We start from the raw sequence: 12,360 nt of genomic DNA, 5'->3' as shown, positions 1-12,360 counted from the left end.
AATGAAAAATGTCAAAGTCCATATCTAAAACAAAATGTTCGAAGGCTGTACTCTTGCAAAGCACCACATTTATTCTTCTCTTTCTAATTAGACTTTGTCTTCTCAGTACTGGTTCTGCTTTCACTGTTGTTTTTCTATGTTCCTCTGTGATTTTTTTCCTCTTGTGCTGCCAGGGGATGAGTTGCTATGAAGACAAAGCAGTTTCCTTCATTACTTCTGCCCAGCTGCCTGTATTTAAAATCTTGCTGTGAACGAATCATTGAAGGACAGCCTCGGAGAAATTCCCTTTGATATATGACACAACAAAGTATAAATAGATCACACAAGAAATACACTGCCGACACACTAACGTCAGCAAAAAGGAAAGATTCTCCTTTTAGGAGCAGTGATTTGCATTCTCTTTGAGATGTGCCATATTCGCATCGACCAATTAGAATATTTCTCAATCAGATATTGTGCTCTACTCACAAGATTAGATTTATAATTATTACGTTGTTTAAACAATAACTTTAAAGTTACAATCTCTATAAATACATTTTGATTTAATGGACAAAAGAAAAAAAAAGATAAGCATTTATTACTGTTTAATATTTTTTACTGAATATATAACTATAATAACTATAATTTATTATATTATTAATACAAAGAGCAAGTCTGTACAGAGCTCTGCAATAATTTGATTGGGAACTGTCATCACATCCAGCTAATGAAAAATATCAATGAAAAATACCTGAGCACAGTGAGATTAATTAGATAAGAAATATAAATAGATAATACTGAAAAGTTTAGGGCTATTATGATTTTATGACATGTTATGGCTTGTATTTTATGTCGTAAAGGACATTACATATTCCTGTCGAGGACAAAATAATTATATTGATAATTATAATCACCATCATAATTTTTATCATGATGGTATATGATCATTAAGTTCTTTCAAAGACATATAGTGATTTTTACAATACAACTGTGATACCGCTGCAAATAAGCGTAAAATAAGTGTTAATATACCGGTATTCATACACGCATGTGCATGCACTTCATTAGAACGACTCGGCAATATGGCAACAATTAATTGGAGGAGCCAAGAGGACGTTTAAAAAAAGTTGTCCATGAAAGGTAGAGGATAGGATTTTGTGACTAACATAGCAACAGTGCTGCATGACCACCGGTGCTCTGTGACAGCTGGGGGGGATTTTGAACTGGCAGCCTGGTTTTCAAGCTCCATTGGTCAAAAATGTCATCAATCTTGTGTAAAACCCCGCCCATTGTCCCCGTCATGGCACTGGAAAAAGCCTTTGAAGTCTTGAGGGAAGGCAGCGAGCAAATTATGCCATGTGGTGTTCAAGACCGACATTGCTATTGGACCACAGGCACGCGGTTGACACCCATTTCTGAAGGATACTGTCTCTGATTGGCTAAACTCAACACCCCAGATCCAGCGTGTGCGCGTTCACGGTTTTCGTATTCAGCGTCGCGAGCTACGTTCACAGCGTGAACTCCTTTCTTTGACATGTGTTTCTTTACGAAATTTGCGTACGTAAAATACGCAGCGACAAAGACTGCGAGCCTGAAACCTATGGGGAAGGAGTAAAAAAAAGACATTCGGTATCGTCGCATTCTGTATCTTAAGACCATCATTTTCTGAGAGGCTTACCGCTTCAGGGGCGAGGTACAGACTCCGAAATTTGACGACGGTGAGGCCGGAGCTAGCACCAGTGTAAAGTGTGTAAATTAGCCGCATAAAGACTGCGGCGACGGACAGGTTTTCCGTTAGAAGATCTTTAGGCTCTGGTATAGTGAGGGAGCCGCCATGGCAGTCGGATCACTGAGGCTCCACATCGGGATATGAAGAGGAGCTGCATGTGTCCCTGAATTTGCAAGCAAACGGCTCGTTTTGCTTCTGGACCGACAACCGAGCTGACCGTTGTTCATTTTTGTGGAAATCACCCTGAAAAGGACTTTTTATCAAACACGGGGCCACGGGGAGAGGCCAGATTCATGACTATTTCAGTCGGAGACGTGTCTTATGAGGCCCGTTGAAAGAACCTGGACTATAAAGGAGGGAAATGATGCTTTGATTGACCGTCGGTGGGAAAGATTGGACAGTTTTATTTTGTGATTATAAAACTGTGCTAACGGGCTCTCTTTCTGCCTGTGCCCCTATTCCGAGACACACAGATATTAATTTACTGTCAACCTTTTTTTTTTTCTTCCTTTTTTCTTTTTTTGGATGAGAAGGTTCGGCGACTCGATCAGCCCTGCCGTTTAGCAAGTCGAAAGAATTAAAGGGATTGGATCATGTCGGGTCGGCCCAGGACCACATCCTTCGCCGAGAGCTGCAAGCCAGTGCCGCAGCCCTCTGCTTTCGGCAGCATGAAAGTCAGCCGTGAGTACACCTTACTGTAATCCTAGAGCTGCTTTTCCCTCCCCTGCATGCACTATAGGCCCCGGTGTGGGCTACCTTTTCTCTCTATCCTTTTTTCTACATGTCCAAGTGTCACGCTAGCACAGAGTAGCTTAGCCTGGATGTCGCTCAGCGGCGCACACTGCTGCTGACCGGGGGCCGGTCAGTGCAGCAGGCCGCACCGGGGCAGGGTTGGGCTGGGCCACTGGAGAGTGAAGCGTTGGCTTGGCACCAACCCAGGATGGGGGGAAAAAAAATAAAAAAATCAACCAAGCCCCTTCCTACTCCCGGAGATCCGGTATAATAAATGTCTGAATTTAGATTACAGCATATAGCGGAATTCCTTTCTACACAGAGTTAAAGCGGTAGGGCCGGTCTGTATTACGCAAGTGTCTGAGCAGAGCGGAAGGTACGCCCATAGTTGACTCGAGCGAAACTGACTGTCTCTGAACATCCAGGTTTGCTGGGTTCTGTGGGCCTGTTTAAAAATTAGCAGCCTCGACGACTGGACACAGAGTAATCAGATTCATGGCCGCGGAGATGAAGTCCTACCTGCCATGGGTTGTCAGGCTGGCAGTGGTCATCCAGACACGGGACTTTGATCTAATTTGGTGTGTGTCAGAAATCTCAAAATAAATCCACCTACCCGCTTCTGTCATTAAAAACAAGAGGTACTAAAGCATTTAAAAAAAACGTGTTCATGACATGGTAGTTTGCTTCTAAAATTATGCAGCACACCTGAAACGTTGAACCTTGACTGGAGCAAATTATTACATGCTGAACTACACCCCTGTTCCACCTTTCACCTATTTAAGCATAGTGATGGTGAAAATTTAGGCTGTAATGAATGTTGATGTGGTGCTTCAGGGGTGGAAACGGGTATGCAAGTAGAGGAGCTGTGTGTTAAAACCAATTTCCTCTGAAGGAGCATTGGCTGCAATTTAAATGATGCCAAGATCTTGTGCATAGGTTAAAAATGAAGGCGAAGACTGCGTTTTAAAAGCTGATATTGCAAAGTAATTTCACTTATGAGTATAGAGATAACCATCAACAGCAATGATCTGTGATTAATTCTTTTCCCCTTTTTAGTAATAAACCTCAATTTCTCTCAGATGATTTGTAATAGTTCCATATTAAGTCAAAATGTCATGTTTATTACTGTAGCATATAGCTTTCTAATTTTTGGTATAATATGGATTTTGCACAAGGTAATTATAAAGTTTGGGACCACACATCTGATTGGTTGATTTTTGTATTTATTTTTTTACATAAAAGACATGAAAACAAACAATACGTTTAAAATACTCTACTTTTCAGAAAAATCTAAACATTTGTTTGACCAAGTCCATTTGATAAGCCCAGCCATGTTGCTTCATGGCTGGGCTTATCCTGTATGTTGCATTTTTATTGAAAATGTTTGATACTGCAGCCCACAAAGCAAATTTAAAGATGATTTTGAGGGAACATTGCACTCGCTAGCGTCATCACAAACGGAGCCATTGGGGCGAAAAGCGTAGCAGCAGATTCATCGAAGCTAAAATATCAGCTGTTAATACAATGAGAGCCAACGGTGAGGCGGTGGCTTAATCCCATTTTACCGCCTGCACCTTTGGGTGTGGAATACCAAAAGATTTCACACCTTCGCTTGGTTTGGTTCTCTTTCGTGCAGCACCTCTAATGTGGACTAAAGCACCTGGACAGCGCCATGCTGGAACAGCGGCTACCGAGACAAGAAGGCTGCCCAGCATGAGCAGCAGGGGAGGCGGGGAGCTGTCCAGCATGTTGTTCTATATACGAGACAAATGAAGTAGTACTGAGGAGATGGAGGGCTGCACACACTCTGAGGAAGAATCGTTAAGTTTTCCACTCACATTCATTTATAAATCTTGCACGCTGGATATTTCAGGTTTTTTTTTTCATTTCTCTTTTATTCACGGGATTGTTTCCACTGCAATCAATCTGCAACCAATACCCACGTACTGGTGGGTATTGGTAGGAGCAGGGCTTTATGCAAACAGATATTTCAGAGGCACACTTTTTATGCGTTGATTGCAAAAACTCTTAGAAATGTAACTTGCAATGTAATTTCAGTAGTGGTGACTTATTGTCATTATTAATTACTTCAGAAAATAACAAATGCCAAATATTTCTTGGTTTAAATGTCGACAACCTTTAGAATATTTACTTAAATGCATCCAAAATGTTTCTTGTTTTAGTTGTTCAAAAATAATGTAATGTTTCCATTTTAAAATATGTCGTGACAAGAACAAAAGCATAAAAACACAAATATCTCTAGTTTTTATGATTCGTCTTGAAATAAATGCAGTAAACACAGATGATTTTGATGCAGCCCGTCTTCCCATCATCACCATACATTAGGGAAGTTTTAAAGGTTTGTGTACTCGGTTTACTATTTTTGAAACAATTAACAAACATAAATAATGTTTTTATTTTTTATTTTATTATTATTCTTGATACAGGGCTGCACAGTGGCGCAGTTGGTAGAGCTGTTGCCTTGCAGCAAGAAGGTTCTGGGTTTGATTCCCGGCCCCGGTCTTTCTGCATGGAGTTTGCATGTTCTCCCTGTGCATGTGTGGGTTTTCTCCTGGTACTCCGGTTTCCTCCCACTGTCCAAAAACATGACTGTCAGGTTAATTGGCCTCTCCAAATTGTCCCTAGGTGTGAGTGTGTGTGTGCATGGTTGTGTGTCTTTGTGTTGCCCTGCGACAGACTGGCGACCTGTCCAGGGTGTACCCCGCCTCTCGCCTGAAACGTTAGTTGGAGATGGGCACCAGCAACCCTCCCGACCCCATTAAGGGAAAAGGGTGCAAGAAAATGGACGGATGGATGGATTATTCTTGATACATATAATCAATAATCCTAGAGGTATTTTAAATAGATTCAAATTTATTTGCTTGGTATAGTTTTTATTCTGTAATAAATCCCTCTTTCTTTAAGAAGCATTAAAAAATATTATCTTATTGATTGATTACCAGGCAAGTTAAACGACATGCTCTGATTGAGTGATGATGGGTCAGCTTTGTAAAGGAGTGTCCCAGTTTAGGCCTAAGTTGAGGGCGATGGGACAGGGGAACGGTTTAGTGCTAAGGGTATGGATAATATAACATGTAAAATGAGTGTGTGTCACACACCAGACTGTGATGGTGACATCCGCAATGTTGAATATGCAAAATAAAACTGGCCCTGCTCTGTTTTTCCTCATTCAGGAATGCGTCATGATGAAAACGAGTCTGTTAGGGAAGGTTAAAGGTGCCTTGCAGCTGAGTTGCGATCAGGATGTATGTTAGTAGAATCTGACCTGAAGGTTAGGTTGGGGGTCACCTCAGAGTTTTAGTGCAGTAATCCCTCCTGGGACACACCACAATGTCAGAATGACAAACACACAATGGGTGCTGAAATAAAGAATCGATGGTGGCATTTTTCCCAGTCAGTGATTATTTATCGTTAAGGTTTGTGGAAGTTTATGGTGATTTCTGAATGTGCTTTTTTTTTGGTCTCTCAGTGCGTTTCCCATTGAAAGCCAAACTGGCTGGCACTCAGTTCATCTTTAGTTTTTTTCTCTGTCCTTTACAAAGTAATTGGTGCTAAAACTTGTATGTGTAAGCTGTAGTTATGAGGCATTTATTTCATGATAAATGTACCAAGCAGAAGGTGAAGGTATTTTCCAGTTTGAGTTTGGAGTTTCCAGGATTTATTTTTAAAATATTTTTTACATTATGACATATTTTAGTCAGAATGAATTGCCTTTTCTGCATTGTGTTGTGTAGAGTTCAAATTAAGGATGTGTTTTACATTTGTATGTAAGACAGTTTTATACTTGTGATATTAAATATATTTGGATATCACTAAGTAAATGCTATTAGATTATATTTTCTTTCTATTGTATTTTTTTGTAAGCATATGGTAAAACCTCAATATTTTCATATCCCTTATGAACAAAAACCATAAATGACCAAATTTGGAATCTGCATTCCAGACTTCTGAAGAAAACTGAAAATGAACAATGACTCGTAAAAGAAAGATTAGTGCATCTCTAAAGTTGAACAATCTCTCCTCATTGGTTCTTTGGATTACTTTACATTCTATTACATGCAATAGAAGTCAAGCTTCAACGCTAATAATGAGATCCTTCAAATTATATTGTTTTTATTCGTTAAAATCTTGTCCATGTTTGTGAGCTTATATTGCATAGTTCCCTTCTCTGGTCTGAAGAATTGGTAGTAGAAAAATCAAGTAAAATCAACATTCAAGACTCCTGTTGAAGTCTTGAAACTGAATATTCTCATGAGCAGTGGTGGCAGTAAAAATAAATTGAGAAACTGAAGACGCAGAATAACTAACCACTAAACCAGATTGGACAGCTGAAGCAGGTTAGATGGTTAGTGACAGGAGCAGGTAGATAGATAGCTGTGCTGCTGAAGAGTTTCTGCTGTATTTTTCTGCTGACTCATGATCTTTTCACTGCTCAATAGTGTGAATGCTTTATGACACATATAGTATTGATAAAAGTGCAAAAAAGACATTATTAGGGTTAGATGAGGAATCTCATCTGCTTGCCTCTCGTTAACAAGATGCTACGCTTTCAGAGAACGTCCATATTTAGTGCTTGGATTCTTTTTATTTAAGACATTAGTAAGTCGTTTATCAATATAAATAATGTTTTCTCAAAGTGCTGAGTAACAAGTGGCCAAAAGAAACATATAATGCTGTTTTTAATATTTCTTGTTTTCTTAAACTCCTTCAGAGTTGCACGATAGCAGAGTGTATTATTTGACTGGATGCGTTTAGCTCATGTCTGTTACCCTGACCTCCACCATGCAGCAGCATGGTTGAGGTCACACTGCTACACATGTACGGCGCATGCTTGTGAATACTTTGGCAGATGATCTAAAGCAGCTGTAGCATGTGTGTATAATCACGGAGAGAATGCTGTTGCCCTCCATGCCCCCTCGGGCAGATGGAGACGTGCGTGCACATACATGTGTGCATACATTCACAGGGGCACGCGTAGGTTTTTGTTTTTGGGGGGCTAAAGCAGCTGGCCAAGAACAATGAGAGGCCTGTTTAGCATTTCAAAGCTGCAGCTCTCTCCCCCTTCCCTCCTTGCCTTTGCTGTCCCCCTCTTGCATTTTGGAAGTGATAATGAGAACAAAATGAACTAATTATACTCTTTGATTCTGATTGAAACAGCAGGGCTCACAGGCAAGATGAGAACTGTTACCGTCAAGCAGGAAAATAGACAAAAAAAAACTGACTTGACCAAGTTAAGCTTGGAGTTTGTGTTGCTGTTAGCTCGGTGGCTGTGCATTGCTGTAATATCTAAAAATCTATGCACCCACGTCATGTCTTCTCAAAACCCTCTATCTCCATCTCAGTACGGCCTGGCCATGTTTGCTTTGTTGTCAGTACTGACATTCCTGTTTACCGGACGTTTCAGGAATGCAGTGAATCGTCTCATCAGGTGGACAGCGGCAGCTTGACATGATTGCCTCCACGCGTCAACATGGTGTTTGCGCACGTCTGCTCGTGCTGTAATTCAGGCGTGTAAATCATCACCCACTTGTGAGCTAAAGGTTTGAAGTCCAATACGTCAGGTGGGAAAGTCTCGGCATCGTCCAGCGCCTTGAAAGTAGACAATGAATGCTTTAGTGACTAGAAAGCCAGGCAGAAGGGACATGCATTTCAGTCATATTATTTGTGTACTTTGATTTTTTTTTTAGCTTTTGATCATTGTTTGCTTTATGAAATGAATGCTTTTTATTAGATATTTGCACAACCCCCCAAAAAAATTGTCCCTCGTTATTTCATTTTATCCAGCATCTGTTTGGTTTAATAAATCAAAGTTCTCTGGTGTTGTCACACTCATTTACCCCAGATTTTGCCTTTGAAGTTGAAGGTAGAACTATCTTAACTTCAATATAATATCTACTGACATTGTACAAATGAATTGACAGTTTATGGCGTAGGTGGCACAAATCATATGCGGTTCCAGACCAAAGGTTTGGGGGATTAAAACATCCATGTGGATTTTTTTTTATTAACAGTTTGGAAGGATTACACTCAGATTACCTTGTACAGTAGAGCTTCTACAGCAAGTGCAGGAGACAATTCTTTACTCTTTTTGTCGCATAATTTCCACAGAAAAGTACCGTTGAAAGATATTAATTTACGTTTTCTTGTGACTATTTGGTTTTGAGTTTAAACTCTTTTTTTATTATTTAAATAAAGTTAGATATTTAATCTGGGTTTTAATAGAATATTTCTGTCCTATTTCTACTTCCAATTTTGGCACTTATCCAGCGTTTTGAAATTAGACATGTAAATATTTAGTACCGTATTTTCCGCACTACAAGTCGCACCGGATTATAAGGCGCACCTTCAACAAATGGCCTATTTTAAAACTTTTTTCATATATAAGGCGCACCGCACTATAATCGCATAGAATAGACGCTTCAGTTTGGGTTCCCGTACTCTATTATTACACATCTACATTTGTAAAGAAGTGGTCCCCATGTACTTTATATAGTAGGCTGCTCCAGTCATTGTTTCACTCACGGTGTTGGTGTTGCGATATTGTGCCCAACTGCTTTCTGGGTAACACAGACCAACCGCAAAGCCAACTTTCTTGGCATTGCGTAAAGTGGACCCATTGCTCAGCCATTCCAAATGTTGCCTGTATATTTTCTTGACATATACTGATGCTTGACATGCAGAAGAGTCTTTTGGAAGCAGTGTTGTTTGATATAGTAACAAATCTATTCAGTGAGGGCTGAGGCTTAGCATTATGGAACAATGATTAAAATTCAGTGCATCAGAGGAATGAATCCCTTTTTATGCAGTATTGTACATAATTTGAGAGACTGCATTTTTTTAAAATAAGCTTTTGTTTGGAATTAGTGGCAGCTGCATGTCTGTTCTCCATTTCTTTGCAGAATTTCTGACGCTGAGCCAAACTGGACTGGGATTTTCTTCAACAACAGCTTTGAAGTCTTTTCACTGATTCTGAATCTAGGATTGGGTTTTGGGTTAGGAGGCCATTATAGCACATGACTATGCTTCAGTATAAACACTTCCATTGTAGGTCTTCTGGCTCTATGTTTAGAGATGTCCAGTTGAAATGTCGACCTCTTCCCATAGTTCTTTCTTTGCAGCCTCTATGGGGGTTTTTCCACAATGGCTGATTCCATTGTACCATCTACTGATACGCTTCCCAGTAAAGCATCATATAGTGTTTTGCTGGAAGCCATAAATTTGTATTTTGTGCTCTCTTAAGCCTAAAATAGATCTTTAATTTACAAGTTAATTTTTCTTCATACCAATATTCTGTAAAGCCCAGAATAAGCAACTAATAGTTGTCTGACCAGGAGATTTGGATCTCAGCAAATCTCTGAGATCCAAATCTCATTTGGATCTCTGGAGGAGTTGCCACTAGCAACACCTCCAGAGTTGCTAGTGGCTTTTTTGGCTGCTCTTTGGGTTAATGATGCACTTGGTTGCCTTGAATTTCAATTTGGGGTTTCTGAATAAGATGAGGTGACTACAAATGAAAAGCCTCATGTTTTGGTAGTATTTTTATACAAGTATAATTTTTAATCCAACTTCAAAAATATGCACAACTTTGTTTTTTGTATCATTAAATCACAATTAAAGCCCAGCCTTCTGACCTCACATGTATCTAATGGATGCATTTACTGGAGTTCTGCTACTATCACTTTCAGAAATGCTTTAATTTTAGACTGATTGAACATTTTCTTTTCAGCTACATCATGTCATGGTTGTCGTAATCAACATGCATCAGAGACATCGTACCCTCTGACCCTCAGTACGGATCGATGATGGAACATCTCGATCTGATCTCAACCAATACCTGCGATTGGATTGAAACTTTTCTCCTGTGTAGACAGGCTCAGGTCAATAGAAGAAAGCTTGCCTCGCATCCATCTGTGACGCTAGTGGTGCCTTTGAATGACACCCTGCTTCAGTTTTGTCTCTCAACCTAGCAGCTCTTCTGCTCCTGTGTCAGCCGATTCCAGCTGTGGCCTGGGCTAGCCTGGTGACCTTAATTGACTATTGATGGATCTGGTTTGAAATTGCACTGGCCGTCCCTGTTGCTAGACTTTGCACCAGAGCTGTAGGGCTTATGTGGATGAAATTATATTTTAGAATGTCTATGATTGGAGCAATACTTCAAGTTCAGGGTTGTGGAAACGTATTTTTATTTCAGGATGTTTGCATTTAGTTTTCTGGTGAAAGCATTAAAACTCTATCTTGCTTTGACAGAATGGAGATTTAATTTAGTAAAAGTAGTGAGGCCAATCCTTCATTTAGTGGTTATGGAAAAGTAACTCCAGGCTTTTTTTTTCTTCTTTTGGTTGCATAATCGAGGCTTCCAGTCAGTCAAAGAAGCCGAAGCAGAAAACGAGCTATAGAAAAATGTGGTCATATTGCATGGTCATCCCTGGTTGGCACCAGTGTGTGATCATACTGTGAGCTCTACATGGTTGTCTGTGTGTGTGAGAGTCGGCAGACATTTCTCATGGTTTGAGGAAGTGCAGAGGCGTCATAGAAATGGCCCTGCTGGAATACGTAGGCAGTCTTTTTTTTTTTTTTTTCTTCCTCTTACGCACACTAACTCTCCTGTTCTTCCAAAATCTGCCTTCAGTTACTCTCTGTAGACTCCTTTCTGGAGAGTGAAGTCTTTCTGACCTCCCTTCATCTTCTTTATTCTCTCGCACTTTGATTTTTAGTCACATTCGCTGAGACTTTATGTTCTGCTCAGTCCTTGGCAAAAACAAACCCTCACACATAAACAGGAAAACACGCATGTGACAAGATTGTTTGGTGCTTGCTTTCTCATTTGCAAGTCTGCCCATGCAGGCCCTGTTTGTGTCAGAATCAATAACCCTCTTGGAAAATTACCCCAGCCAGCCAGTGAGGGTGAATGATAAGACCAGTAAACATCCGCACTTCTTACAGTCTAAGTAAAAATTTTGATTTTCTTTTTTTTTAGTTTCCTCTTTAAATTTGAACATATTCTCAGAATATTTGAGGTAAAACGAATCAATTTGATTGACTAAAACTATCAGGAATAAATAATCACTACTTTGAAGTAATACATTTAATTGTTGATTTTTATGTGCGTGTGAAATAGATTTTGTTTAAACCGATCTTTTTCCAGTGCAAGATGATTAAGAGAGGACTGAACATGTGCTGCGGTGGTGGTCGAATCCTTTGTGGTAATTTTGGGGTTAAATTTCGGTCCTTCCAAAGACTGCAGGTGTGAGACAGCACATACTGGAACCCACTACTGGATAAATCTGCTTTTAACTGCCAGCTAATGTGGACTTTAGCCCTCAGTTCTGCTGCTGTGAGGGAAGGCTGTGGGAGGCAGGTGGAGAGAAACCTCTGAACTGGCCTTTTAAAGAGCCATTTATCTTCTAATACCAGATTTATGCTTGTTTTGCTGCTTCCTAGCAACACTTGTTCAAGATATGATGCCCCTGTGGATCAGGAATATCAAATAATGTATTCCCACTTTGTGTGTACTGTATCTTGTATCTTAGCAGACATTAAATGTTGTCTTTTGACATCTGTCCACTCTTCTGTATGATAGTAATTTCTGTAAAAAAATGTAATTTCAACCTCAAATCAAACCCCGTAGCGCAGCGCAGGAGGGTTTTTCCACCAGTGCTGTGTAGCGCCAGTTCTGTTTCCACCGCCGTAACCGCTGACAGAGAAACCGGTGTTATCTCTTGGCTGGGCCTGAGTAAAGAACCACTTTCCTCAGGAGCTGGAGGCCAGAGACCAATAGAATGTTGGGAACTCTTCAATTTTCTTTAGTTCTACGCTTTCTCTGCCAAATTTAAGATGGAAAATGACACAATCTTTTACAAATACATCATCACCATAATGCTAATTACACGCACCATAAA

General features: G+C 40.0%; 1 protein-coding gene across 2 annotated transcripts in view; it reads left to right on the top strand.

Moving 5' to 3' along the window:
* Positions 1-1,533: 1,533 nt before the first annotated feature.
* gsk3ba (glycogen synthase kinase 3 beta, genome duplicate a) overlaps positions 1,534-12,360 on the top strand; it is a 38,045-nt gene continuing 27,218 nt past the window's right edge. The window contains exon 1 of one of the 2 annotated variants that reach the window (XM_008401260.3): positions 1,534-2,389. In XM_008401260.3, coding sequence (XP_008399482.1) covers positions 2,302-2,389 — 88 coding nt within the window. In that variant the 5' untranslated portion in view covers positions 1,534-2,301. The remainder of the gene's footprint in view (positions 2,390-12,360) is intronic. The other variant, XM_008401271.3, reaches the window with a different exon arrangement.

Source organism: Poecilia reticulata, chromosome 2 (genome assembly GCF_904066995.2).
Source record: "Poecilia reticulata chromosome 2, P_reticulata-male-v2, whole genome shotgun sequence".
Lineage (NCBI taxonomy): Eukaryota > Metazoa > Chordata > Actinopteri > Cyprinodontiformes > Poeciliidae > Poecilia > Poecilia reticulata.
Note: the sequence above shows the minus strand (reverse complement) of the source record. Positions and strands in the feature narration are given on the sequence as shown.